The sequence below is a fragment of the Clinocottus analis genome, unplaced genomic scaffold (assembly GCF_023055335.1).
Source record: "Clinocottus analis isolate CAN_PGR_092001 unplaced genomic scaffold, fCliAna1.0.p SCAF_9, whole genome shotgun sequence".
Classification (NCBI taxonomy): Eukaryota; Metazoa; Chordata; class Actinopteri; order Perciformes; family Cottidae; genus Clinocottus; species Clinocottus analis.
The window spans coordinates 9,171,066-9,198,510 of NW_027176251.1; the positions used below are offsets into that span (position 1 = coordinate 9,171,066).

General features: G+C 40.0%; 1 protein-coding gene across 2 annotated transcripts in view; it reads left to right on the forward strand.

Annotated features, from left to right (window-relative positions):
* The first annotated feature begins 343 nt into the window (after positions 1-343).
* The window catches only part of grik3 (glutamate ionotropic receptor kainate type subunit 3), an 87,327-nt gene continuing 60,225 nt past the window's right edge, over positions 344-27,445 (forward strand). For both annotated transcript variants that reach the window (XM_068569179.1, XM_068569180.1), the window contains exon 1: positions 344-1,231. In XM_068569179.1, coding sequence (XP_068425280.1) covers positions 1,117-1,231 — 115 coding nt within the window. In that variant the 5' untranslated portion in view covers positions 344-1,116. The remainder of the gene's footprint in view (positions 1,232-27,445) is intronic.

Sequence of the window (27,445 nt, forward strand, 5' to 3'; positions counted from 1 at the left end):
CTGCTCTGTCAATGTCCCAATTCTCAGTTGACACTTATTTCCCTCATGCAAATAATTCATCCCATTCACAATACAGACGGGGGTTTCCCTGTCTGCTTTAGTCACAGAACATCCATCTCAGTGCAGTAAATAAGAAACAAATCTGCATATTTAAGAGAACACAAAACCCTACAACTCATAATATAAAATGTATAATATATCTATATATGTGGCAAGCGTTTACAACAACTGCAAAAGCAGAAGACCGGGTGTTTATTCGGATCCATCTCACCTCCATGAAATACTTCTTGGACATAGTTGACAAGTATGCGTAACGACGCGTGCCTCCAGTGGCACGGTGGAAGGAGGGTCGTCAGACGCACGCAGATGCACGGCTTTCTGCGCTGCCTTTCCATCCAGCACAAACTAGAAGGTTTTTTTTTTCAAATGAACACTGTGTAACAAAGAGCCTTTTTGTACAGATTTGGACGTTCTTCAATAGCCAGCCTCGTGCCATCACCGTGCGCAACTGGAGAGGAGCGTCGCAAAACGGCTTTACCGCCTTCTCAAAGCGCATCTGTGTGAACCGTTTTCATGACTGGAATGGGAGACTGGAGTGATTAAACTACAGAAATCCTCTTTTTTTAAACGTCTCAAGTGCGTTCATATTTCCCCAGCATTCATCGTGTGACGTGTTTCTCTGTTTGTCTTTTCGGGCGACAGAATCGTTCGAGGCGACCCAAAGTTCCGCAGGCGCAGTTCTCCTCCTCCACAGCGTAGCGGGAGTCCGGCTCGGCTGTTGCCGTGGTACTTGCCAGTAGACTGATAGCATCGTCGGTAGGAGGGGATACAGAGACTCCTGCGGGGTAATTGCAGCAGCCTGCGTTCGCAGGTGTTTCACTGATCCGCCTGTGCGGGGCTGCGGGCTTCATCCTGATCGAGCCGCTCTCAGACTTGTGAGTAACAGAAGAAGAAAAAAAACAAACAAAACAACTGAAGAAGCTTGCACCAAGTACAATGAGCGCAAATTCATCGAAGACACCCAAATCCATATTATGCTCCGTCGAATTCAGTTTTGATGACCAATTCTGAGTCGTCTTTGGAATTTTAAAAAGTGGATCTCGCGACTTTACAACCATGCGAAATACTTGGCTGTCTCCCCGGAGTGCGATTTGGGAATACTGGACATTGCTGATTGCCTGTCCCTTTTGGATTCACTACTCTAACGGGATGCCTCACGTTATTCGAATAGGTAAGTGTTCCACATTTACACACATACGTTTTTGTTCTTGAAAGTTGGACTCTGTTCCGCTCATCCGTGCCGTCACAGCAGCAGCGGGTGTTGTTTTGGGGGTAAAGCCGGAACGAGCAGTCCCTTTTTATTTCACGTTCGCCACAGTCGGGTCGTTATTTGACTTAAACGAGGGGCAGCTTGCATGCAACAAGAGAGCAGTGCATTATGGCACACGGTTACCTGTAAAATTGGGGGTGCCTCCTCCACTCAATGCCAGTGCCGTGACATCTAGTGGGTTAGTGTGACCTCTGTGCACTCTGCTTTGTCTGTTCCATTTTTCTGCAGCCAGCGTGTTGAGTCACCAGCTGAATTCAGGATCATTGCCATGCCTTCTGGGAGTGATGCTTGGCTTTTAAGAAGTCTGTTAAATTAGAAAAAACGACAGCATCACGTTAAGAGATACACCATGAGAAAGTTTCAAACAATTTCTTCAGTGGAGTGGAGTTTGATCTGATCTTATTTTATATTCTCTTCTCAAGAATTTGTAACAATGCAAAGTGCACACACGGTATACAAAAAAAACAATCTGTTCAAAGTTTTATTGCACTGTTAAATCCACAGTACCACCAGATCTTTTATACACACAAAAAGAAAACGCAGGGTCTGTGTGCTGGTGTTGTCTTTTTCCAATCACTCACTGACGAACAATGTGAGAATTGTCATTTGGAGGCTGGCGATGCGATGAAACATTTTGCACCACCAAGAGACAGGAGCAGAATGAAGATCAATAAGGTTTTTGTCATGAGGCAAATCGTTTTTGACATTTGGCAGAGTGCCATGCAGGACAATTACTCCAAATGGCATTGGCCCACATTAACATACCACTACAACGGCCGGGGTACAGACGGGGAGTGAGCGCAGCTTAATGGCATGGGGCTTTTTGTCTTCCAGTTATAAATGATGGGTGGAAGTGGATGAATGTTATACAATTGCATATTCTATATTCCAGTGCTCGAACTGAGGCGGATAGCCTTTCCAAATCGGTAGCCCCCTGCGAGACACATCTGCAAATCACCAACATCCCACTCTGATTTTGTAATACGATCCCTGTCAAGCTCAGTGTGTGGTCACTAAGCTTCATTTATTCAGATGAAAGTTATTAGACTTTAACAGGATGAAGTATCACTATAGCTATAAGCCTTCTGTACATTTGATACAAATTCCAAAAAAGCAATTCAACAGAAACACGTAGAATAAAGTGGCCGACCGTAGAATAATGTTTCGTGCTAAGTGTCAGGCAGGCCCGGGATGTCCCTGTGATTGACGGCTGCACTCTAAAGAGCCATGACTTCTCTGACATCGCTGTGCATGGACTTTGGTGATGTCTTAGAAACCGCATAAATCCTTAAAGCTCTCGCTATATACTGATGTGAGCTGGAATCGTTTGGTCAAAAGGACATTTTTTTTTCCTTTTTTTATTTTGTATTTCTTCTCTTTTACAGTGGCAGCAGATCAAATGAAGACCTGAAATAGAGTTGACAGGCTTTGTTTTTAAAAATGTCAAAGTGCTGAGACAAATTTACCTTGAATTGTGCTACAGTCACACTATTGCTTTTTATAGAATCTATCATTGCTTGTGGTGCAGGAGCAGTTTGTTTTTTTGTGTTCCTAAGATTGTATTTTGACAAGGTTGCTGATTTTGCCTCAATGCCAAAGAAAAAAAATCTAATTCAAAAGGCTTCCTATGATCTTTTGAAGCTGAGTGTTTACATAAACGGCCAAGTGTGCATCCATTTCATTTTGACCTGAGTGAAAATAACAAGAAATTGGAGAAAATATTCTCTGCAATTGCATTTATACAATTAAATAGTGTGTTTTAAGACGGTATAAACTTAGCCTGCTGATTTGTTTAGGCATGAGCGCTTTTTTAAGTGTGTTTAGTGCCCCCCTATTTTTGTTGTAATATGGTTTTTGGTATGTTGTGTGTGCGCGCGTTGTGTGTGCGCGCGTTGTGTCGCAGCCACCCCGCTAAAACCAACAGAGGGCTTTCTTATAGTCGGCGCATGATGGCCAACGTTGCTCTTCAGCACTGGTTACCGGCACAAACAAACCAGTGAAAATTGTGGAGGTGGGCGGTGGTATTTGAGCGTGGCGCTTTCTGTCTGTGCTGTGTCTGCTCTTGGTTAGGTGGCCTGTGCAGTTTTCCAAGTACACCATCTGGGTAATGGTGGGCATCCAAGGTAGAGTTGTTGCCATTGATTTTAGTGCTTTTACAGTGCACTGCTCTAAGTTGAGGACAGATGGTCGCTCCGTCTTGTTCTGTAGCTTCTATTTGTTGGAGGGAAAAAAGATTGCTCCTCCTGTATTTGTCCACTTACATGCTGTGCTTCTCTTTGGACTCCCTCCGCCTGCTTTTTTGTTAATTCTCTTTTCTCCCTGACATGTTGTGCAACCTCTCATCTCTTCTTGAAACCATTTCAGGCAATAATGAAATGTTGTTATAATAAAGACCAAACTGCTGGAGGATGTCATTTTTCTCCCAGAAGGTAGCATGTGTCGGCAGATAATTTGTATGTTTGCCAACGAGGAAATACGACTCAGTAAACTGATGATTTCCTTGAATATGATGGTTATTTCTGTGCTTGCTTCTGTTTCCCCACTGAGGCAGTATTTTATTTGCACAATTAATTATAATTCGGCATCAGATAGGGATTGCTCTATTTTGATCACATGAACATGCATTCATACATCGTTAGTCAAATCCTACAGTAATAACCGATTATTATATATTGTCTCGTTCATCTGTGGATTGAAGAATCTAATTCATCATTTGGTGTCTCTTTTCTCTCTCAGTAAGGTTATTCACTGCCTGACGGGGATTTATTGTATAATCAATTACTTTATCTACCTAATACTCAAAGCACTTAATCAGTGCCATTTAATCAATCTCCCTCATGATTTCATGTTGATTTCATTTCCTTTGCTCTCGCTCTGCCCCTACAACACCTGGTCACATGCATTTTTCATTTAGCCTCCCTAAAATGCTCTGGGCAGCCATGACTGCAGACTTAATTATTGTGTGTGAAACAGCCTGAACATTTAAATGTAAGCTGACAAATGTGCAGCACTTGAAGCTGTATGCAGTGTGACCACTCATAAGCTTCAGTGGGATAAATCGGGTCTGTGGTCACCACTTTGGTTGAAGTCTGCAAACACAGAGCCACTTCAGAGGCTTGTCTTTATCCCTGCACCAGCAGCAGAGAGAGACTGAGTAGTTTTCATGTGATTAACTCTTTAAGCGAGCTGTAGAGAGTGCACTCTCCACTCGCATGCTCCCCGAGATCCTTACTCCCCAGTTGTTGTTTTTTTTTTTTTTTGCAAATGTCTCATCTGAAATGACTCAGACATATTTCAAGAGACTGCAAAAGCTGTAATGGTACTTTGCAATTCTGCTTTTAACAAAGTCAAACCCAAAAGGCTGCTTGCATTGTGAATTACACACAGGAGAATGGCATGGTTCGCAAAAAAAAAGGGAAGAGGACAGTACAATAAAATAGAAAGTGTTTGGTGATGAAGAAGAACAATGAGGAGATGTTGCATCAAAAGTTCTATCAAATAAAGATGGCCATCAGCTGCTGAGTGGAAATGAATATTTCATTTTCATCTAAATTTAATCTCTCCCTAGACAGAGGGAGGAAGCAGGGAGAAGCCTGCTGGTGGAGGCTTGGGGCTGGGGAGTTGTCGTGGTGAATATGAACAAAGGCTGGTAGAGGTCACAGAAGAATTGGATACAGGGGGAAGCTTCTTTGATGTGTAATTCCATTATCTGTTAGCGAAAGCAGAGATTGAAGGGGGAAGAATACGACGGTTGTTTTACCTGCGCTTACACACTCCCCTTCATCCACTTGTATAAACATCAACTGCAAAGAAAAAAAACAGCGACCTGTTTTCTACTACTCCCAATCTCCAGCTACACACACACACACACACACACACACACACACACACACACACACACACACACACACACACACACACACACACACACACACACACACACACTTATGCTCACATTCTGTATAGAGCCATACTCCATCCACAACATTTTCAAAAACATATGTCTGGTCTCACTGGGCCTCTTGTACACATCCAATTCTATTCTCTCTGTCAGCACACTCGCGGCTCGTCATTAGCTTCAATCTCGCTGATGAGAAACGGCAGATGTTCGTTTTGTTGAGCAGAGAGCCCGTCTCTGAACGTCTTCCGTCCTCGCCTGTGATCCGGTTCAGGCGCATTAGAAAGGGACATTCTCCTTCCACAAACAAATATGTGCTCCGGGCGTGCTGTAGTCTGTATTATCTCAAGCGCAGAGTCTGTTTTTAAGTTGGTAAGTCAAAGTCAAACTGTACAAAATAAACTAATAAATGTGTGTCAAAGACGAGGTAAAATTAATGCGTAATGCGCTGAAAATGTGCTCATAATGCTTCTGATCACGAACAAGACTTAACTGCGTCAGGGAAGTGCAGGTACTTAGCTTCTTGTTCAGTCACACATAATAATGATCATCCAATAATCCCAGCCACTAGAGGCTAATGTAGCGGATCTACCAACCAGTAAAATAATCCTGTGACACAGCAGGGCCCCATCTAGCCCCAGCTAGTGTAGCCTAGCCGCTGCTAACACACCAGATGGTGTTTTCATATAATACTACAAAGTGGGTGCTCTCCAGTGAAAGGCCTGCTCTCAGCATATGCTTCTGATGCTTATTGACATAAATAAGGTTCCGAACTCCTTCTGGCTATACATTGATTCTCTTAATTTCGAGAAAAAAAAGGAAATCACTGCTGGTGGATATTATTTTGCACTGTTTCATTTCCTGTCATTTGACCCTAAACAGGAGCTCAATTGTCCTCTTTGACCAGTTTAGGCTTTACATGCTTTTGCCGCCACTGAAATTACAATGCAAGTCAAAGGATTTTGGTTTGTTGGGTTGACAGCATTTATAATTTATAATTAAAATTTTACTCGATAATCTAAATAACCCCCTTTTTACAGTTTTTGTTGGAACTATTTATGAGGTATAAACAAATTTCAATAAAACCTGCACATAGTTTATGGAAAAACTAAACGCTAACTAATGTATTTTTAGTACATTAAATTTATACATTAATATTTGTTATTCATTAATATAATAATAAGCAAATTTATATTACAATTAAAGTGTAACTAAGGTAAAACTTTGTAGTGCATCAACTAATTGGTCAAACCATAATCAGAATTACTATTATACTTTATACATTATCACATAATGTATAAAGTATGTAAACATATCGTTTAATTGAACCGATACCCAATTGAGCTACTTGAGTCTCTATCAGCGCGATATTCAACATCGGTATCAGTGAGTCACTACTGAATGTAATTCTTTATGCCGTGAGCCCTGAGAAATAAATTCCTTCTGCAAAATCTCTGACAGACGATATTTATACAGAACATTTAAAACAAATAGGAAGTAAACAAAGTGCTTATAAACAATCACAAAATTACAATGTCCAAAAATAATCACGACATAAAATCACTGCAAAATAATATACGATATAAATACTAAAGGAAAGGGAGGAAATTAAAATTCATTAAACTGGACTAAGAGACTAAATGACGACAACAATTAAACTGTGTGACAGAATATACTGTAATGTGGTAGAATAAAACCCAAATTATCTGTTTGGCCTAATCCCGTAAATGGTACAAAAAAGTACAATAATTTGTAAATTGGGCAAAGCGACCCTTTACTCAACGTGGAAATGTCCATCAGAAACAACAGTCTGATTGATTTGCTCCACAAGCTGCCAGAGTCCCCCTGCAGGCCCCTCTGGGACTCAATGTCATTATCGCAGGACGTGTGCTTTTTGGATTTGACAGTGTTTTGAAATTCATGGCATGTCAATGTTGGCCATTTCCCTGTGAATGTTTCTGTACCAAAGGCAATGAATCAAATTTCATGCTCGAGCCATTTGTCTTTATTATGTGCCCTTGTCCTTTCTATTTGACTCTGCCATCTCAGCCCTCCTTGGGGCTCTGCTGGAAAAGTCAAATAACATCAAAACAGTTTGAACAAAGCTCAATCACGGGGCATTTCGCTCTTAGGGTCATGCTAGCAATATAACAGTTAATTACAATGATCTTGTTGGAGGTAATTTAGTGATTTCCCTTTTTTTTTTGTATACACTTTTTCAGACACTATTTGTTGGAAAAATGCACATAGCAGCAGAAGAGACCAAGGCAGGGAGACAGAGAGAGGGTGGTTACAGAGATGAAGCTAGGGGACTCTTATTTAGCTTGTTAATTAGCTTGAACCTTTTGATCCCAATTTTAAAACCCGCCACGTTGCAATGCTGGCTGCCTTTTGTGTGTTGCCCGGAGCCAGATAAAGCTAAGCTTTATTCCTGTGCCTTTCAAACACCATGGCATTCACCGGAGCAGTATTAGCTTTGCTTTCCCTCCCCACGTTAGCGTCATCCTTATCTATTCCCAGACGCTCTGTGTAAACTCGGTCACCTCTGACACCTCAGTTACATGCTGTTACTCACCTGCATTACAATAACAAGACCTTTTCTTCACACTGCTTTAAAGCAATCAGGAATTGACGGCGGAGGTATCAGCCACAATGCACAGGTTTAAATCCTATTTAACTTTGGGCTAAGGACAATGAATGGAGGATGACACTGTTTCATTCTGCCCTTTTAATCAAGCTCTCATTGTTATAAATGTCAGGTCTTGGTTGTGTGATTCCCTCAAATTGCTGTTCCATGACTGTAGGGAGATGTGTGTGCATGAGTGTGTGTTTAGGAGAGAGAGGGAGTGTGAGTATGTGCATGACAAGGGGATGTATAAGGGGAGCTGGCATAGAATCCCTGGAGCGTCGCGGTAGAGCAGGAGTTACTAATCAACTGTGAGAGAGTAGGCTGGAGAAGTCTCACCCTCTATTTTCCCTCAAGAGAGAGAGATAGAAGCAACAGATAAGACAAACCTCTTCAGGCCAACACCACTACAAATGAATGGCTATCACCAAAAATATCAGGGGCAAAACAGAGATATTTCCTCCACATTCTACCTCACATATCTTTTTCTTTCTTCTTGTCCCCGTCTCTATTATTCCGGCAGTAACAAATGTGAGGACGACCGCAGAAAGTGCATAAGACTCTGCGGTTTCCTCTCTTGCCTCTGTGCTCGTCCCTCCACTGATGGATAGCCAGAAGGTTGAAAGCCAATGTCAATTAAGTTAACACAGCCAATACCCAGAAGATTTCACTCAGCACTTGCGCTGTGTGTGCAGGCAAGACGATGTGGGATGGTCGCTCCTGTCTCAGCAAATGTTTTACCGGCTGCGGATCTACTGTCCAGGTTGCCCCCGGAGAGCAGTGTGGTTAACCGCAAAATGTTCCCCAGTGACTCATCTGGAGACGGCTTGTCTGCATGTGACCTGCCTCAGATATATGGAACAGGACAGAGATATCCCTGACAAGGAGACGATGAAGAGAGGAGATTCTGGTCAGTTTGAGGCTCGCGGCACATTTTAATACAACTATGAGTGATGTTTGGACAAATGTGGGCCTTTAATGCAAAGCTAGAAAAAGGTAGTGACTGAACCGTCCTGCAGGTTTTCACTCGTTCAGATAAGGTTGGAGAATTAGAGATGTCTGTCATAGTAACCAAGTAGAAAGTGATTGGTGGAGATTATAGCGTGTGATTAGACTATCATCCAAGCAGCAGGTTTTTTTGTCTTCAAATCAATTTTCTATCAAAGAGAGTTAATGAAAAATGTGGCTTCTGATTGTTTTGTTCCTAAATCATGTTTTCCAGTCTCAAGTGTTTCTGTTTCTTCACTTCCAGCCTTTTTTAGAATCCTTCTTTACTTGATCAGTCTGGCGTATTGCAGTCCTTGCACCCACTTTCATTTAAAACCTAGGTAAATTGGTTCAATAACTTTATGATTTTTTTCATAATTACATAATTCATTATAGCGCAGTCATTACAATGATTGCGTGTGGGCTATACTAATCCAGTATATACATACACACACATATATACGAAAATACATTGCTATGCAATGTGTTTTTTTCACTTCCTAGGTATTCACCACACACATTGACGTTAACACTATGTTTTTACTCATCCAGAGCAAGAGAAATAAAAGACAGTTAATTTTGTGAAAGCTGGATAATTTCTGTATAAAACCTGGTAAAATACCAGCTATGCTCCTAATTGCTTTTCATCAAGAGTGTAAATAATATCACGAAAGTGTCCTGCATCGAAATAGGATGGAATCAGCAAGTATTATCTGGTTTGATGAAAAGGATCAGTTGAAGTAATGCTGCAATAATCATATGCACATTTAATGAGACATCTGCAGTGTATTAGGCTGACTATTTTCTTTGGTAAAGCAAACAATGCAGGTCCTTCTTGCCTTCCATTTTTAGTAAAATATGCAATAAATAATTATCATAAATATAATCTGTCATCTTCAAAACACTGTTTCAATATTTTTAACACGTAGATGATTAAACGTCTTTATCAGTTATATATATATATATATATATTATTAAGCATATATATATATATATATATATATATATATAGATATATATATATATATATATATATATATATATATATATATGCTTAATAATAATAATAATAATAATAATAATAAATAATATTTTGTTCACTTTAATTACATGTCTAGACTTACAAATCTATTAGGACAATTTAAAGCGCAACACAGTTTTGAAATGTCAATATTGTAAATGTCTTAAAAGGTCAAAAATAAATGTCAAAAACTATATGTAAGAGGGAGCAAGGTTCCTAATGGTGGCAAACACAGAACTCCATCACTATCATTAAGCTGATGAAAAGCATTCCTATACTAAGTATATGATGCACTTTATTTCCAATCTAATTTACAATGCAAATTTCCTTTAGGTTTTTTTTTAAACAACAACATAGCTGTTCGTGCTTTTGCTGAAGAATTTCCTTTTTAAATGCCTTTTCCATTTCACCAAGAAGCTTTTGTTAGCGTGATTGGTATATGGAGAAATTTACAACCATCAGAACATTGACCACATTTAAAATAATTGGCGTCATGCTGGCTTTACAGAATTAATGCTCAGTTAATGTCCTGCTCAGCCTCCCTCTGCACCGTTCACATATGGATCGGCTGTCTGCCAGAGAGGTAATTACTTCAAATGTGGTTTGGACCGTTCCTGTAGAGCTGTAGTTCTGGAGAACACAGGCTACACTGTACAGCATGAAAATAAGCAATCTCTTAATGAATACATTTAAAATAGGACAAAAGGATTAGTTAGTCGACAGAAATTGTCTTTTTGTATCATTAATTCACAAACAATATATGTGTGTGTGTGTGTGTGTGTGTGTGTGTGTGTGTGTGTGTGTGTGTGTGTGTGTGTGTGTGTGTGGTAAATCATATGTGGCTGTTGATCCCTCCACTACAGATCTTACAACTTATTTTAACATTTTATAGATGAAATATATAGATTTATCAATATATTTGGACCCCAAAAATTTAAATCTAAAACTATTCATAGACCAAACGATGATAGAAATAATAGGCACAGTTTAATTAATGATGAAAATAATCAACAGTTTAAAGAAGCATGTTCATCAATGATAAACCAATTGTTTACTTGTGGCCTGAATACAAAATAAAGTAGATTTCATCACAAATACTTATATTGTAAAACTGCAACATTCTCCTTTGTTAGATGAACACATGTCCATACCCACCATGGTGGAGATTTAAACACACAAGAAGGAGGGATGGCTTCAAAAAGAGAGAAATATGATCTTCTGTAAATCTATCAAGGCCTTCAGGAGGCCAAGAGACAACCAGCAGGGTTTGTGAGCTGGATTTCGAGTGACGGCTGGCTCGTGCCCAGACAGATCAGATATTACACACTCTTTGTCAATATTCTGCCTCAGCATCGGAGGACAGTATAGGGTGACAAGATAAGCCTGTGTGTGTGTGTGTGTCTGTGGTTTTTTGAGTGTAACTTATTAGTGCAAGGTGTCTCTTCAGCCACTGTCAAACTTAAAACAGAGGACAGGAAGACATATTACCTCTAATTATGTAATGTGATGCATCTGTGAAGTCTGAGCACTATCAAGTGTCCGGGCTGGCAGACTTTTGTCTGTTCATGAATATGTTTTTGTTTCACATTATACATATCATGATAGAAAAGGAGCCCCCACTCGGCATTTCTTGTCTGCCTTCTCTATCACCCATCTTCCTTGAAAAAAGAAAGATGTCATGACAAGTCATGTTCTTCTAAGAAGGTAAAATGTAAGCTTTTGTTTAGGTTTTACTCACTTTCTCTTCCCCCTTTCTGACCATACTGAAGATGTGACTCTAACATATGCTCATTGTGTTAATCCTTTGTCGGGGTAAAATGAAAACTCCCTTCTCTCACCTATCTTGACCCGTACCCCTTCTGTCTCCTCAACGCACTGTATTACAAGACTTACATTTCAATTTGCAAGCCAATCACAGGGATCTTCTGTGCTGCTGGTTGGAAAGCAATTGCGCCTCATTCAATCTGTTCCCCTCATGTTTCCGATCCATTTATGATTATTTAAAGATATGAAATGGCTTGAATTAACCGCATGCAAAAACCAAAAGTTTTTTTCTTTCTCTTTTACCCCCTTTCTTCTAATTTTTTTTCACACTTTATTTGATTGCACCCCCACCAGCTACCTTTGCTCCATCCAATGCTTCCCTGGTCATCTGTGCACCTTGATTTGAGAGACGAAGGTGGGGGTTGGCAATAACCGCACATGGAAATGGGCTGGTGATTGCCTTCCTCCCCGCGTAGTGATAGAGGGCTTGAGTGATCGCTACCCTCAAGCTCCTCCTTGGTGGTTGATTAGCTGTGAAGTCCTGGAGCTCCGGAGTGACACACTGGCTCATCAGACCCCGCTCAGCCTGTCAGGGACCCCCTGATTGCATGGTGCTTCATAATTGTCCCCTATTCTGGTCTAGGGTCCGGTGTGCTGCCATCTCATCTTTGTGTCAGAGAGTGCGACCTGCTATGCTTGACTTTTTCTGTTGCTTTTTTAGAAGGTACACACTTAAAACGTTGCCATATGAAAACGCTGCTTAATATAATGTCATCCATTGGGAAGATTTGATTTACTAACCGGAGATAACACGGTAATGCTTTTCCAGACATTCAATGCGTAGTTTTCATTCAACAGCCTTTAAAACGTGCTATCTCTCTGAGGTCTAAAATGATCTCACAATGTCCAAGGCATATAAAATGATCAATTTAAATGATCAAATGATGGTCAAAGGAATACTGTGTTATAATAATGCATATTGAATTGTGACATTTATGTCAAAAAGTGCTTCTTCTCCCTCCCTTACCTTGCCAGCAACAGCAGCTGCAAATGGGGCCGGTGTAATGTCTTTTTTTTAGTAAGGCAATTGGAAAAGAATTGCCATCGTGGCATTTATAATCATTGAGTTGGTCGACATGATTAAAAGTTAAAGCAGTCAGAACAGAGAACTCTGAGGGCTCAGGCCCAGGTTATTGATTCTCATAGCTCATGTGGGTGAAATGCCCAAGGTGGGGAGCTCATCAAATAATGGACTGTCTTAATTTTTTTTATGTCCTGGCATCAGCCTCTGAGGACACTTGCATTTCTTTAACTTTCTTAAAGACTTGTGGCCATGCCATTGCGATTAATCTGTGACACCCGGCCTGATATCAGCTTCAAGCAATTCTTTGAACCCAGCACTGGACATCTGGGGGTTAGGAATCAACCTATCTGAATTGATTCAAGGATTCAAATGTTAATTTAACACATAACAAAACGTAAAGCTGTGTTAAAGATTAGAGTGAAAAAATGAAATAATGATATAAATTCAAGATAAAGAATTGATAAATACAAAAACACAAATGTGCAGAGGAAAGTGAACATACAAGACATACAGAGGACAGAGTCGACGAGAGGATTTCCTGAGTGTAGAAGCTGGGGTACTGTGAGTAAGTCCTGCAGAGTGGGGAGTGGAGATCCAATGGTCTGCTTGGCTGAGTGACTCTGCGTCAGGCTTTATGGTCCTGAGCAGAGCATTTCCCATACCAGTTGGTAATGACCCTTGCTTTCCACAGCACCGGATTAAAAGGTCTTTTGAACCCCAGAGATTTTTTTTTTTTACATTTCTTAAACCGTCAGAGGTGGTGAAGGGTTTGCCTTTACTTGCCAAAATGCCGATGGCTACTTCGGCCTTCTCGTCATTGTTGGTGATCCAGTCGATCATTATCACAAAGGAAGGTGTTTCGTCCTAGTTCTATCAACATGCTGTTATCCCATATGCGTCATAGTATGTTTCAGAGCAGGTCTGACATGTCTACACATGAGTGTAAGGCTTTTCCACTCACAAGATAGTTGAGATAACCTGCAGTCACTTAGCTCAGCAGCTGTTTGTCTTTTTCACTCATCCGAGACATGAAATGACATCTCTCCTCTGTTTTGGCTCCTAGAAACCATTTCCCCATGTTCAACACACCCCCAACACCAATGGAGTAAAACTTAAAATGTAAAAAAACAAGCTCTGTGTTTTGTTTAAATTAAGCTTGCCTGCATCGATGATGTTTGCGATTGCATTTAACTGCATGCCAGCTTTTATCATATTTCCAACTAAAGAAGTGGTGGCTGCAGCCACAGGCTTTATCATGTTCAGACTTCAGTTTAACTCACCTTCCTGTTGTCAAGCTTTGGCTAAATTCACTTGCTAGTGTTTGTTGGTGCATTTTGTTTTATTTATGATTCTAATTTTTCTCATGCCAAAAGGAAAATAATGGTCTTCGGTGGCTCATGTCTGTACAGGTCTTTTCTCGCTTCTTTAGCTTGGTGTAATATTCTATCAACAATGGAACATTAGCTTTATCCACCTATTACAGTTTCAGTGATTTCACCTGCGACATGTTTACTAGATTTTCAGCAAAAACCGTGTCTGTTTCCTTGGTGTTTCTTTGCTAGAGATTATAATGTCACAGCTTTCAAATGAAATTGGGCTCAGTGTCAGCCTTGTACGGGATGATGGACTTTACAGTGCTGGAGGAGACTTGCATTGAAAAGTAAATCCACCATCATATTCAGCACAAACATTTACATAAGAAGTAGAAGGCTGGAGCAGATGAGTGGTTTGTCGTACCATTACACATTTGTTCAGTCGAAAAATGAGCTAAGGTGTGTGTGGTGCATCAAAAGAGGAGCCTCAGTGAAAATATTGGCTTTGTAAGGTCCCTGTAGAGTGCTGCAACCTGGGTAAAAATGACATGTTGGTTTATACCAGCTCTCCTTGAGTGTCTGTGTTCGTATCTGTCTGACTGACAACAGAGGGAGGATGAAGATACAGTCTTGCATATTTGCACAAACTGGAATATTTTGGATTTGCCTTGTATTAGTGAATTGATTTAGGTCATGGCAATGATGCATGAAGATACACTTAAAATTATTTATTTTTTTATGTTGTTGCCCTTTTCACACATACTCTTTTTGTCATACATTTGAACTATTTAATTGTCAGTGAAAGCATCAAAGCACACTGTTTTCATATCAGAGCTCCCGATAATTCTGAAGTAAATCCTTTGATTACTGAAATATTTGTATTATTGCTGCACAAACTCAGTATCAATTGTCAACCTCCATTTTGGATTATTCTCACCAAATGGAATGAGAGATACAGTTACACACACACAAATAAGACAAGTGACACATGACGTAGACCAGTGTTCACGGAGCCACTGAGACATGGTCTGTGTCTGTGTTGGGGAACAATACTAAATAAGGGTTGTCATTAAAAATTGGTTTCTATTTTTTTGAGAACTGGAGAATAATTAACAATTGTGCTGTTTTAATTCCACTACTTCTAGAGAGGAATCAAAACATAGTGGTTCATCATCCTAAAGCAGGTGGAGGTGGTAGCTTGTTGACATAGTGCACAGACACTGAAGAGTGAGTAGTCACTTGATGACAAACTATACAAGAAACGGTGACAGGAAAGTATTGTGTTTGAAATAACACGTGCTCAAAATCCACCAGACCTCATTTCACCCCTGTGCCGAGCAGATAAGAGGTGTTGCTTACGTTGGTACCATGTTGGATGTTTTGACACTTTTGCCTCAGCTTGTTTGTAATTGGGAAAATATAAATGACAGCCAGTCCTTACAAATATTACTTTATGCAAGGCAAACATTATGAGGCCTTTCACTTACTGATGTAACATGAAATATGACTTGTAAGTCCAATGCCCACCATGAGCATGTTCCTGCTTTACGGGCTGATTCATATGTAAAACCATGTAAAGCTGCACACCTTTCTGTTAATGTGTCATTGCTGGAGACAGATACACTCGCCTCAGTTCAAAGTAGGGCATGTCATTTTGTTGACAAGCTGTAGCTGGGAGCCTATGAGAATGTTTGTGCCTGGATAGACATGTAATTTCGAATTCTCTCTCAGAAAAATCTGCATTGTGACAGAGAGTCTGTCAGTGCTGTGCGCTCCGATCACTTAACTGGAGTCCCAGAAGGGGCTGATTATCAAAGGCCGAGGAATGATAGACCTGATTCAATGTTTAACACATAAACAGTTGCTTGTGCCTGCTGATAATATAGGTAAGAAACAGTGTGGGTTGCACATAATGAATAGTTGCTTAATAATACATTACCAAGGAGAAAAGCGCTGGTGCACCTTCAAGGTCAGCCCACCTTTAGTGAGCCTCATGTGTCTATCACAAGGCACGCAACCTCGCACCTCCTAACTCTTCTGAATGTATGAACTGTGAGTTTAGTTTCCTGTTTTGTACTGCAGCTCGTGGGTAAATGATAGATTTGGCCATTGGGTTATCGTTGCAGCTGAGTGGTCTGTTATGCCTTCAACCACTGCAATAATTGAACTGCATGCGGGACAAATGGTCTCTTATAGAAATGGTTAGTGGCTCTTGGTGGTCTCAAGCATCTTCCTGCGGGAAGCAACTAAAATCGTCGGTGGTTAACTGCCTTGCTCAAGGGTAGGTTTATTGTGTTTCTTGGATGTGAGATAAGAACCCCTTTAGGCTACAAGACTGACCTCTTGGTTGTAAACCCAAATTGCCGACCTCGTCTCTCGGTGTTAAGCCAAATGAATGTTGAAAAGAAAAATTGTAACCTGTGGGGATTGTGTGCATTATGGCTTTGCTCCGTGCAGTGCTGAAGGTCAACGTTGATGCACATGTAGCATTGTCCTACCTGTTGTTTCCCAGACTACATTAAAACACTGAAACACTCATAAACTCTCTGTAGCTACAAGGAATGTGTGAATCAATAGTGCTTGCTGGCATCGTGTGGGCACAGTGATTAACTTGTCCAGAAGCTTAAGGTACTGTATGTGCGCTCAATTGAGGACATGGACTTATTGGAGACGTTAGTTTTCTGCACTGAATTTGGTTAAGAACCAAGCAGTTAGCATTGTGCCTAGCAGTTATTATCTTGTTGTGATTCAATATCTTTTTAAAGGTGACTCCTTTCCATTCTTTGTAGCCTCTTTCAGTTTAAAACTTCCTGGTAATTTGCCATTCTGCGCATATCCAGAGTGTAAACATTATCACTTGAACATATTTATTGTTAAAGTGTAATTACATTTACCGTTTCAGCCTGCATGTCTCCACCTAAGACACACTTTTGAGAAATTACCTTCAATTAAATTTCTGCCAAAGTGATGTCAGTGTATCTCCCAATGTAATCAGTGCAAAGTTTGTTCAAATATAAGAAGGAAGTGATACTGCTCTTCACTCCAGGTTCCCCTTAATTAACAAAAGGGTATGCATTGCATTCCCTTCCATATCACCTCACGGTTGTCATGCTCTTTGACAGCGTTTAATTGAAAAAGAGTGCATCTGACTTTCACGTTAATTCCAGATTTTCTTAATGCTCATACTGGTTTTGTGTTTTTTGAGCCATGCGATCTTACGAAAAGGTACTCCTCATTTTTGGTGTGTTTATGACAAAATTCATCAACATAACAACGCTTGTTACATGTATATGAAACTCGGTTAGGTCTGGGCAATAAACAACTTAGTTGGGATAGGAAAAGATCATTGTTTGGGTTATAATAACCACAGCAGTGCCCATTATTGAGGTACTTAAGTTACGTGACAAAAACATAAACATTGACTTTTTGTTTCACAAAAGTAAACAGTGCTCTTCCGGATGAAATATTGCTGTTTGGGGTGATCTGTAGGCTTTAGATTTCATTGTTGTTTTGTTTATGATGCTGAATCATTGTGACAACCTGGATATATCCTTCAAACACATATTATACACCCTATGTCTGCTTCTTTTTGAAATAGCTTACACCAACAAATGCTCTTGGGCCATTCTTTCATTGTGTCACTTTTCATTGTTTGTAGAGTATAGCTAAGTTAGCTAGCTACTTGGTGTTGGTGGCGCATATTGTGCAGTGTTTGCCCCAGGTTTACAGCTTCAGGAGGGGGGGGCGGCACAGACCCTTATTGCAGTGGTTCTCAAACTTTTTCTGTAAATAACATCATTTTGTGACTCCCTCTCCTTTTATAGTGACAGAATAAAGGAAATTACAATAACTTTCAAGTAAACCAGGTTGCTCCATCAGACCAATTTCTTTTTAAATTGCAATTACTTAGAACAATGAAAATAACGTTCTAACGTGCAAAAAATAACTAATATTTAGTTACTACTAAATAGGTCATTGTGGAAAACTATGAGCTAATATTTTTTTGACAAAACAGAATGCGTGCAGATATGTGAGCATCAGGTTGTATCTGTATTAGTGGCTGTATTGAGCAGCTTTCCTCTACAAATATGAACTGGGTTGTAGATTTGATACGGCCGCTCTCAGTTCAGGCTCCATGTTCATCTGAGATCTGTTTTCTGTTTCGAGAGACGGAACAGCGGAAAAAACCCGGCGAAGACTTCTGGAGATTGACTTGGTAAAACGCCAAGAATTGGCGAGTCGCGCATGCAAGTTTAACCTGTTAACGGCGTAACTAAACATTTACCCGACAGTACAGGCATTTCTTCATATATTTATTAATGACTTAGTTTTATGTCCGTGTAGTTTTATGTCCGTGTACTTTGTACTTTTGTAATGTGTGAAGCCAGCAGCTTATTGTTGGTACAAGACACGAGCACTTTGGTTCGTTTTGCTTTCAATTCAGAGAACATCGTTCAGAGAGCTGCTCCGGCGCTCCTTGCAGGAGAGCTACTGATGCCATCTTCAACCTGGGAGCATTTAAAACGCAGATATAATTTAGTTGTTTACTTTTCACGCGACATATTTTTCGACGCTCTCTGTCCGCTGCTCTGCGTCTGTGCGCATGGGGCGGAACTCGTGCAACCATGTAGAGACATAAATGACAAGCTGTGTGTAGATCCGATCAATAAAATACGGCCGTTTAGTTTGTTCAATAACAGATAAAGGTGTAAATCTGTTCTACGGGAAAGAGAACCGTAAATGACATTTTGTGATCTGGCGCTATAGTGAAAATTACAAGCGGGCGGGAGGTTATTTCAGGGGGCGCCGCCAACTTTGGTCCCATCGGGGATATTGGAAATTGAGGGACTTCAGTTCACAAAAAGTACTCCAAATAGTATTGTTGTAGAATCTGTAATACATTCAATGCAATACCCAGCCTTAATCTCCCTCTCTTCTCCTTCATTTGCACGCACACACAGACACATACACACTTCCTCACTCAGATAAGACATGTGTGTTTTTTAGCTTGTGTTCTTACATCAGGCAAGCATAGATATGAGACAAGTCAACCATTATAAGCACTTGATTGGTTCTGTAGTGGCAAATATCACAGCCCTATTGAATAGCATCACCGCACACGCACACACACACACACACACACACATATACACAACTCCGTGCTTCCTGCCCCAGCCTTTTTCATAATTTTCTTGTTAAGCATAGTAGACAGCCTAATGCGAGAGGCCAACCACAGAGTAAACAGTGGACAGATTTTAGATGTATCACTGTAATGGAGTAATTACCCATCAGGACAAGGATTCTTTCTAACTCTGGTTCAACTGTATCAAAATGAATCTTCAATTGAGTTATTAAAGTTTAATTAGTAGCATCCTTTAGCAGCTTAGTTTGTAAAAGCACAAGTCAGTCCATTTTTCAACCTTGATGCTATTTCCCCATCTATCTTCATATCGTCCACTTCATAAGGCTTTAAATACATAGATTATGTGTACGTTATAATTAAAGTATCCACTGACAGAGTGACGTAATGATATACATTGAGACAATATACATCTTTAAACTGTGATAACATTCCCTTTAATACCGTCTTGTGCTGAAGAAAGAGTAGTAGTTCTAAATGAACGCACTGCATATTTAAGTAACAATCAAATACATTTCAATGTGATTAGGTACTTTGATTTGCTGCATCAGACAAACACAGACCTCCCTGCCTTGTTTTTTTTTTTATCTATTGGCAACTTCTCAATAGATTTTTTTGACGGGATGAAAACATTGCAGGAATTGTAATAGAGGATTTTATCACTCACCTAACCCTCATAAGTACCTTTTTATAGCAAAGCAGTTGTCAGGATTTTGGTCGAAATCGATCAGTATAATGAAAAATGATTGCAACATAGAGATGAAAAAACAATGGAGGTAATAACCATGTGGCAGATTTTTCTCTCACTTTTTTTTCATTGGGCAGCATGCACTGGGAGGTATGGGATCACTCTGGTTTCGACAGTTTGTGGCGGCCGCCATACTAAAAAAAAAATATTAGATTTAATAGTATGTAGGGAAGAGAAAAGCAATGAATAAATAAGAGGTTATACAGTGATGCAATGCAAATTAGCTTGGATTCAATTTGTCGATGGAATGGTAATAGTAAGGATGCAGAGAGGAGGCAAAAAATGGTATATGATTTCCCCCACTCACTTGCATCACACCATGCTAATTTGTGTTTCATGCTCTGCAAATGCAAGCCAAACTGCAATGTTTCTCTCCCTCAACCCTGGCGCACAATTATGTCTTTTTTTGTTTGTTTTGTGTGTTCTATAATTATTTATTAATCCATTTGGTTACTTTGAGAGCATCAACCTCAAACGCTAGTTTGAATGGTCGTCTTTCACAAGAACTACTTTCAACTGGAGTGGCGGCTCACATTTCGTTTTCATGATGTCTGCGTAGCCTCGTGGCTATCTTCAAAGACCACAAAAAAAAGTGTGAATAAGAAAAGTACAGTGTAAATGGCCTTCCTAATGACTCTCAGCAGGACTACTTCTTGTATCTTTTATGAGCCAGGAAGAAAGGCGCGCATCATTATACAGTGCCCATCTGAAATCCACCAGCAGCATGATGCTCAACAAAAAGAATCCCCTCCCGGCAAATCGGGCGTAATGGGACACATTAGCGTATCGTTAGCCTGTTAGCGTGCCTGGAGGTCAGACACTGCCAAATTCCTACTGCTGCAGAAAAAGAAAAGCTGGCTCTAGATGTCTGTTCATTCATTTGTGAACAGATAAAACACAAGCGCAGACATGTCTTTTTGATATTTTGAATATTTCTCCAGGATTTAGCATGGATAGTGATTAATAAATACATTCACATGTATTGTGTTGAGAATAGACAATCGACCAACTCAGCAAACAGCGACAATAACAAATGTCTCTCAAACTAAATGCTGATGCCTCAGAGTAACAGCTTAGTTACTCATGCTTAAATACAAGCAATGGGAAATGTTAAAGTTTATATGCATTAGGAGCAAATGTATTACTTTTCTTATTTAAAATAAACTCAATACTGTTTTAGCATTTGCATCCAATAATAATAAAATAATCTTGGAAGTCTTTGGCAATAATGCGATGGAAACACTAACTGAAGAAATAAATGTAGGTTAACAGAGGAACATTGTATTTCTCCATCCATTCTTGAAATCTCTGCTGGGGACATACTATACGACAGGTGTGCTTTGTTTAAAATGTCACCAGTTAGAGCTCAGCAGATGTGAGTATATTATAGATGACAAGAGGCTGCCCATCAAATTACAGTAATCAAAGCAAATCATTCATATTGACAAATTCAAATGATGAGTTCAATATACATCCTAACATTACTTTTATGGGTTATGTTCATATACATCCTTATGCTGCAAGAAATGAAGTGTGGGAATTGATATCGTCAGTGTAAGAAATGTGTGAAAAAGCACAAAGGATTTACACTAATGTAAATTACAGGACAGCGAAGCAGAGATTTATAGGAAGATGTATGGAAGCCACAGCTACTGATGATGTAGATGACGGTGGAGAAAGAGAGAGATTGATGGTTGCGCTCAAAGAAAGGTTAATAAGGAGAAAGTGAGAAAAGGCAATGAGGGCTGTGACTGTAGCAGTCACCTAGTTTAATCTGTCACTCTCTCTTTGATGCTCTGTTGATGAGACCCAACCCCAAAATATCATCTAATTTGATTCACCTTTAAAATGATGCGCACCATCAGAGGGACCAGCGTGCGCTGCATTGTGGGAACATTTCTGAGTGGTAAAATAAATGACCTGCTAGGTCTCGATGCAGTATGGAGTAGGAGATGCTTTGATATCCAAGGAATGATGTGCAATGCTTCAATGTGTCATTGTGCAATCTAGTGAGGGTTGAAAGGTGGGAGAGTGGGGAATTGTAAGGCTAACAAGTGCAGGGTCTAGTCAGCAAATAATGGGAAAGTCTACTGTGAGAGATGACTATCACTTAAAGGCACTTAAGGTGCTAATGATCAGCAAAGGGTTCCTAATGAGGATATGTGAAGGTGGGATCACATTTCTGGAAGTCAAGTGCGGTGTTAAGATTCCAGCAGTATGCTAAAAGCCATGAATGCACACAGGCACACTCATAACACTATCAAGGTCATTAGACACTGTAATCAACTTAGCTAGCACTATTTCAGGGCGAAACAAAGTCGCTGTGTTTAAAGCAGCGATGGGAAACCGTGTGCTGTCGTACAGCAGGTGATTACATTAATTAGTTCCTTCTGTCAGCTGGAAGGCATGCTAATCAGTGAAATCGCCCAGTGTAGTGTTTGGTTGGAATGAAAACCTGCACACTCTCGGCCATTTCCTGTCAAATGGTTGCATATTCTTGCCTTTATTTCAAAATTGGGGACAATGAACGGATCTCAAACTGTTATTTTTTGTCTGCTTCAATATCTATACTTTTCAAAAACAAAGGTTGAAATACTATAATACAAGAAAGAAAAGTATAATATTCTATAATCTTTTTTAAAAGGGCTTTTAAGACAAAACCATATTTTTTTGTAAGACAAAACAAAAATCCCTGTTTAAATCTCTGTTTAACAATACATTTTACATACAATAATTCTTCAAGATGTTTTTCCATATAGCTGTTGATGTGGATTTCCGCTGTGCACCATATGTTTCAAGCTTTAAAAAACCCTTCAAAAGTAATACCCTATTCCATTAGTCTTAGCGACAGAAGTATTGTCAAAGACTAATGAGAACTGTAGCAAACAGTCCTTCATCTCTGTTAAAGCTCCACTAATCAAACTTTTTTAAGCGAAAGTGGTTTCTCACAAGGCTAAACTCCAAATTAGAGTTTTTATTTTCTCTGACCTCATTGTTCAACTTTTAGGGCCAGCACGTTTATTCTACATCTTACTGCTCTCAGCAAACCTGTTTTCAGCAACACACTGTACACTTCCAGCTCAGCACCAAGCTGACACAGCTATAGTGACTGGCTGGTAAAGGAAGTTGAACATCTACGGAGCTAAAGACCTTTCTTCAGCTCGGTGCTGACTCTCAGGGATTGGTGGAGACCAAATCAGAGATTACTAGAGAGTAAATATTGGACTCTCAATCATCAAGGTAATCAAAAACATGACTACAAACGCTCTGCTCGGTTTGCTGGACATGAAAGGTTAAAAGTCCCAGGTAAGATTATGAAATCTAGGTCATTAAAGACTGATTTTAGCTGTCTACCGGCTTCTTCTTTTTATTTTTTTGGACAATAATACTACTATATTACTGTAAGAAACCGGATCATGCGGAAATAGTCAGATCTACATCAGTTAATGAGCTGTGTAGGCACAGTGTGGATAAAGGACTGCTCTGTCTGAGCTTTAGAAACGCACCATTGTCTGTACGGGAAAGAGCATGATACAACTCAGCACTCAGCACCTCCGGGTATTTGATTATCTCCGTAGCAACTTGCTCACTGATGACCCCCATTACCAACCTGGCACACAGGTCAGGCACGTATTGCATCAAATAAAATGTACTTCTTGACAATCTCAGACACAAGGCCACAGAAAGTGTGGAGGGCCTGGAAGAGAGTCCTCAACAACAATGGGACCACCTGTGCATCTATGGCTGATTGAATTGTAAGTTGCGCTGCTGTACACTATAATGTATTTCCCAGATGTCTGTTTGGTGTTCAATTACAGTATATTTTTTAAATATGTCTTTCTACTTGGGGCCATTGGAAGAGCTTGATATCCTGCATTGCAAATGTAATTTCACTACCACTTATCTTTGCTATCTCTCACGCATATACCTCTAAATTCAGAAACCTTTAAGGTTCCAGAGACATGCAAATATTAAAAATAATATGCACCTTTATTTTGATTGTTATGCAAAGGGATATATCGGCGTGATTTTTGACATTAAAGGACACAAACATTGGATTCATAGATGCAATGGTGTGTGCCTCTTAGGACTTGCTTGCTAAACTGATCTTGCATCACCTTCCCAAAAGGCCTCTTATATCGTCACAGAGACCACACACATGCTCATATGAAACATCCACCCTGTATTGTTATAGATTTGCCTTAAGCAAAGATCTGGTCTCTTCTTCTAAGAAATTTCTAGCAGACTACACACTGCAAACCATTTTTTTTGTCTCTCATGAATGCTTTATGCTTTGTTTCCAGTGGAGTCACCAGCAACCACTACAGAGATGTGCCAAATGACCATAACAGGAATATCCAGGATTAACACTTTAATTTGAATACAGCGAATGGCAAGTGTACTGGTTTGGATTGACAAGACTCATGAAAGGGGAATTTTTCTGATCCAAAGTGGTGCCACGTTTATGAAATTTGGAGCACACTGAATACTTTGGGATATGGAGCAACAACATGCTGCTTTGTATTTTACAGAACCATGAGGATGTTGTCTGCGATCAAGAGTTGATAATATGAGAAAACGCTCCCCTCCATTACTTTTCCATTTTGATATGACCACAGATGTGATGTTTGCCATGTGCAACAGAACTAGGGCACAAAAGTACATCCAATGTCAACAGAACTGTGTGGCTCCATCTGTTGGTTCTACATTTACCAACTGTAAATCCATAGGAAACCTCGTCTCGATACTGGCATCATTTCAGGGAGTTCATTTTCAAGATCAGTACATGTGTTAATGAGAGCAAGCCCCCCCTGAGAAAAATAGAAAGTGAGTTTGTGTGGGTGCCAAAAATGTAATTTTTCAACTATGAATATCATTTTAATAGTAGTGTTTTTCACCTAGCTTCCTTTGGCAAAGAAAAAGCGTGACTGAGTATGTCTGTGTCATTTGGCCATGTGGGTGTTTTGGTATGCAAGCTTTCTCATATATTGCAGGTTATTTTTTCATTCATTCAACTGTTAAGAAAATGCTGAAAACATAAGCCAGTTATTATGTTTCTCTCATAATAACAATGTTTTGAAAATGGCCCTGCGCGTTGCACAATGGTTACGCTTCTCCTGAACTGTAAAATTAAGTCATTCTCAGTCTGCCTGTCATCTTAATGGCAAATAAGTTTGTTTTGTGTTCCTGGTAGTTCCCCATTTATCATTCCTCAAACATTACATTTAGCCATACTCTATATCACACTATGCCACGCTTCATGACACAGTCACACCCAATTAAACTGCTTAGGATATTACATGCAGCAAAGAAAATCATTGTCTCTATTTTCTGCAATGTTAAGGAGATCAGAGACAATAGTTTCAAAATCAAATAAAAACTGGGCCAGGCACATTGTCAACTTCTGCTGTGCACTACTGGCAGAGGAAGCCATATGCAAACATTGGTTAAACCTTTTCTATATGTAGCTTGGTGAAGTCAAGCAGTACGGTGAATACAAGAGACTTCGAATCACGAACAGGACTCCATACAGTGTTCAACAAACTGAACAACAGTCATGGCCCCTGGATCAGGCTCTCAAGAGAAGTCCCTAGCACCCGCCCACAGCTTCCAGGGACCGGCCTTCCTGCGGTTGCCTCTCCTCTTCCCCCTCCCACTGGCAGCAGGGCGGGCGGTAATTAATTTCCACATTTTAACTGGGAGGCAAAACGCTAGCATCCTGGGACTGAGGCGCGTGCCACCAGCCTACATTCTGGATTCAAGGGATTAGGATAATTAGCCCCCGGAAGAGTGGGCAGACAGATGGAGAGAGGAGATGGTGGCACCTCGTGGCCGGGGAGGCTGATCCCTCCTGTTCTTTCCTCTCGCTTGTGGAAGCAAAGACGCTGTACACAATAGTTTCCTTACCAATAAAGAGTAAACAAAAACTAAAAATCCGAGCACAGACAGATTGCCAAATACTTTTGCCTCAGGATAATCCACAAGGGTGTGTCATAACATAATTTTGGAAACATTTCAAACGGCTTACCCTGAAAACTTAGGGTGCTAACTCATCGCAGACATAGAATGGAGAATTCATGTGATATTGTCTGTGCATTTTTTTATAAGCACAATGTAAGCGAGCCCTGTTATTTCTCAAAATGGGCGCCTGCTAATGTGTGTGACGGCTGGGCAGGGTGTTTTGACAGCAGCTCTGCTCCCTGCTCTGCACAGCCTCCAGGATCCCTCAGTCACCTAATGAAAAAGAGAGTGGACTTGTTGCAAGTCACTGATGCAGAAAACAGATTAACTCTGCTGAGCTGTACTTGCCCAATATCATGTACAACAAAAGCATCACCTCGATAGTGGGCATGAGGGGAGAAAGCACAGGAGGCATAGAGGACCGGTGTATACTATATACTGTGTATCAGAGTTGAAATCAATATGACAATATTAAAGTATTTCTCGAAATCATTGTAAATTGAATCAAACTGAAATATATTAGACTAAACTCTTTAAATAAAACACAAACTTTACACCTGTTTCTTTGGTTATAAGTAAGATTTATAAATAGTTGCCAAATACCACAACATGTATAGTCTTAATAAGTTCAAGTCTTTGCAGGCTTTTCATATGAATACATAGGAATGAAAGAAAATGATTGACATCTGAACATCTATGACTCCTTCGATTCTCGTCGGATTTCTTTTCAACACTAATTTTAAATTGATCCAATGGTCCTTTTTTAATTATGTAGAGTGCAAGGAAGTCTACATATTGACTCCCCGAGCACACCAGACATTTGTCCTGAGGAGGTTTTTCTGAAGGGCACCTTACAATTCTCTGTAGATGATTCTCAAGTTACGGAGAAAGAAACCTCTATACGGTTTCATTATACTGCGGCACCTTGGGAGTTGGTTATCCAGACACTTATTGTAGGATGTTTGAGCAAGAGATGTAGCGATACAGCTATGATATCAGATATTGTTCCGATACTGACTCAAAAAGCTCAGTGACATACTTTCAATGAATAACAATCACATTTCTCTTTACGTAATTGGTTGTTATATTTTCTTTAACAAATCTAAGAAAGCAATGTTTAGGTCCAGCCTGATGTTGCCTTCTACATACAATAATGATGCAAATCACTTACACACAGTGAGGCATTCAGCTTCTTTATTAAACACATGTCTCGGTATCAAGACTGAAAAAGTCTGATTGCATCCCCAGTACAAACCTGCATTAGCTGATTCATGTTTGCTCCACTTGTAGGGAGTGCAACAAGCTGTAAGCACAGCAGAAACATATGTGCCTCATTAGGTTGTGTATGTGCTCATTTAAACATCCGGCAAATACAGAGAAACATGAAACTTCATCCTGACCTCTGGCCACCGGACATATGTAAATGCTAAATGGAAAAGAGTGTTTTCCTTGAAAACAGCTTTCTACTATTGCTAAACACTGGGGTTGATAAGTGCTTTGAGAGAGATCTAGAACAACTCTAAAACCAAAACAATGAGCTGAAGACGATACTATGCTCCATAGTACTGAGAGG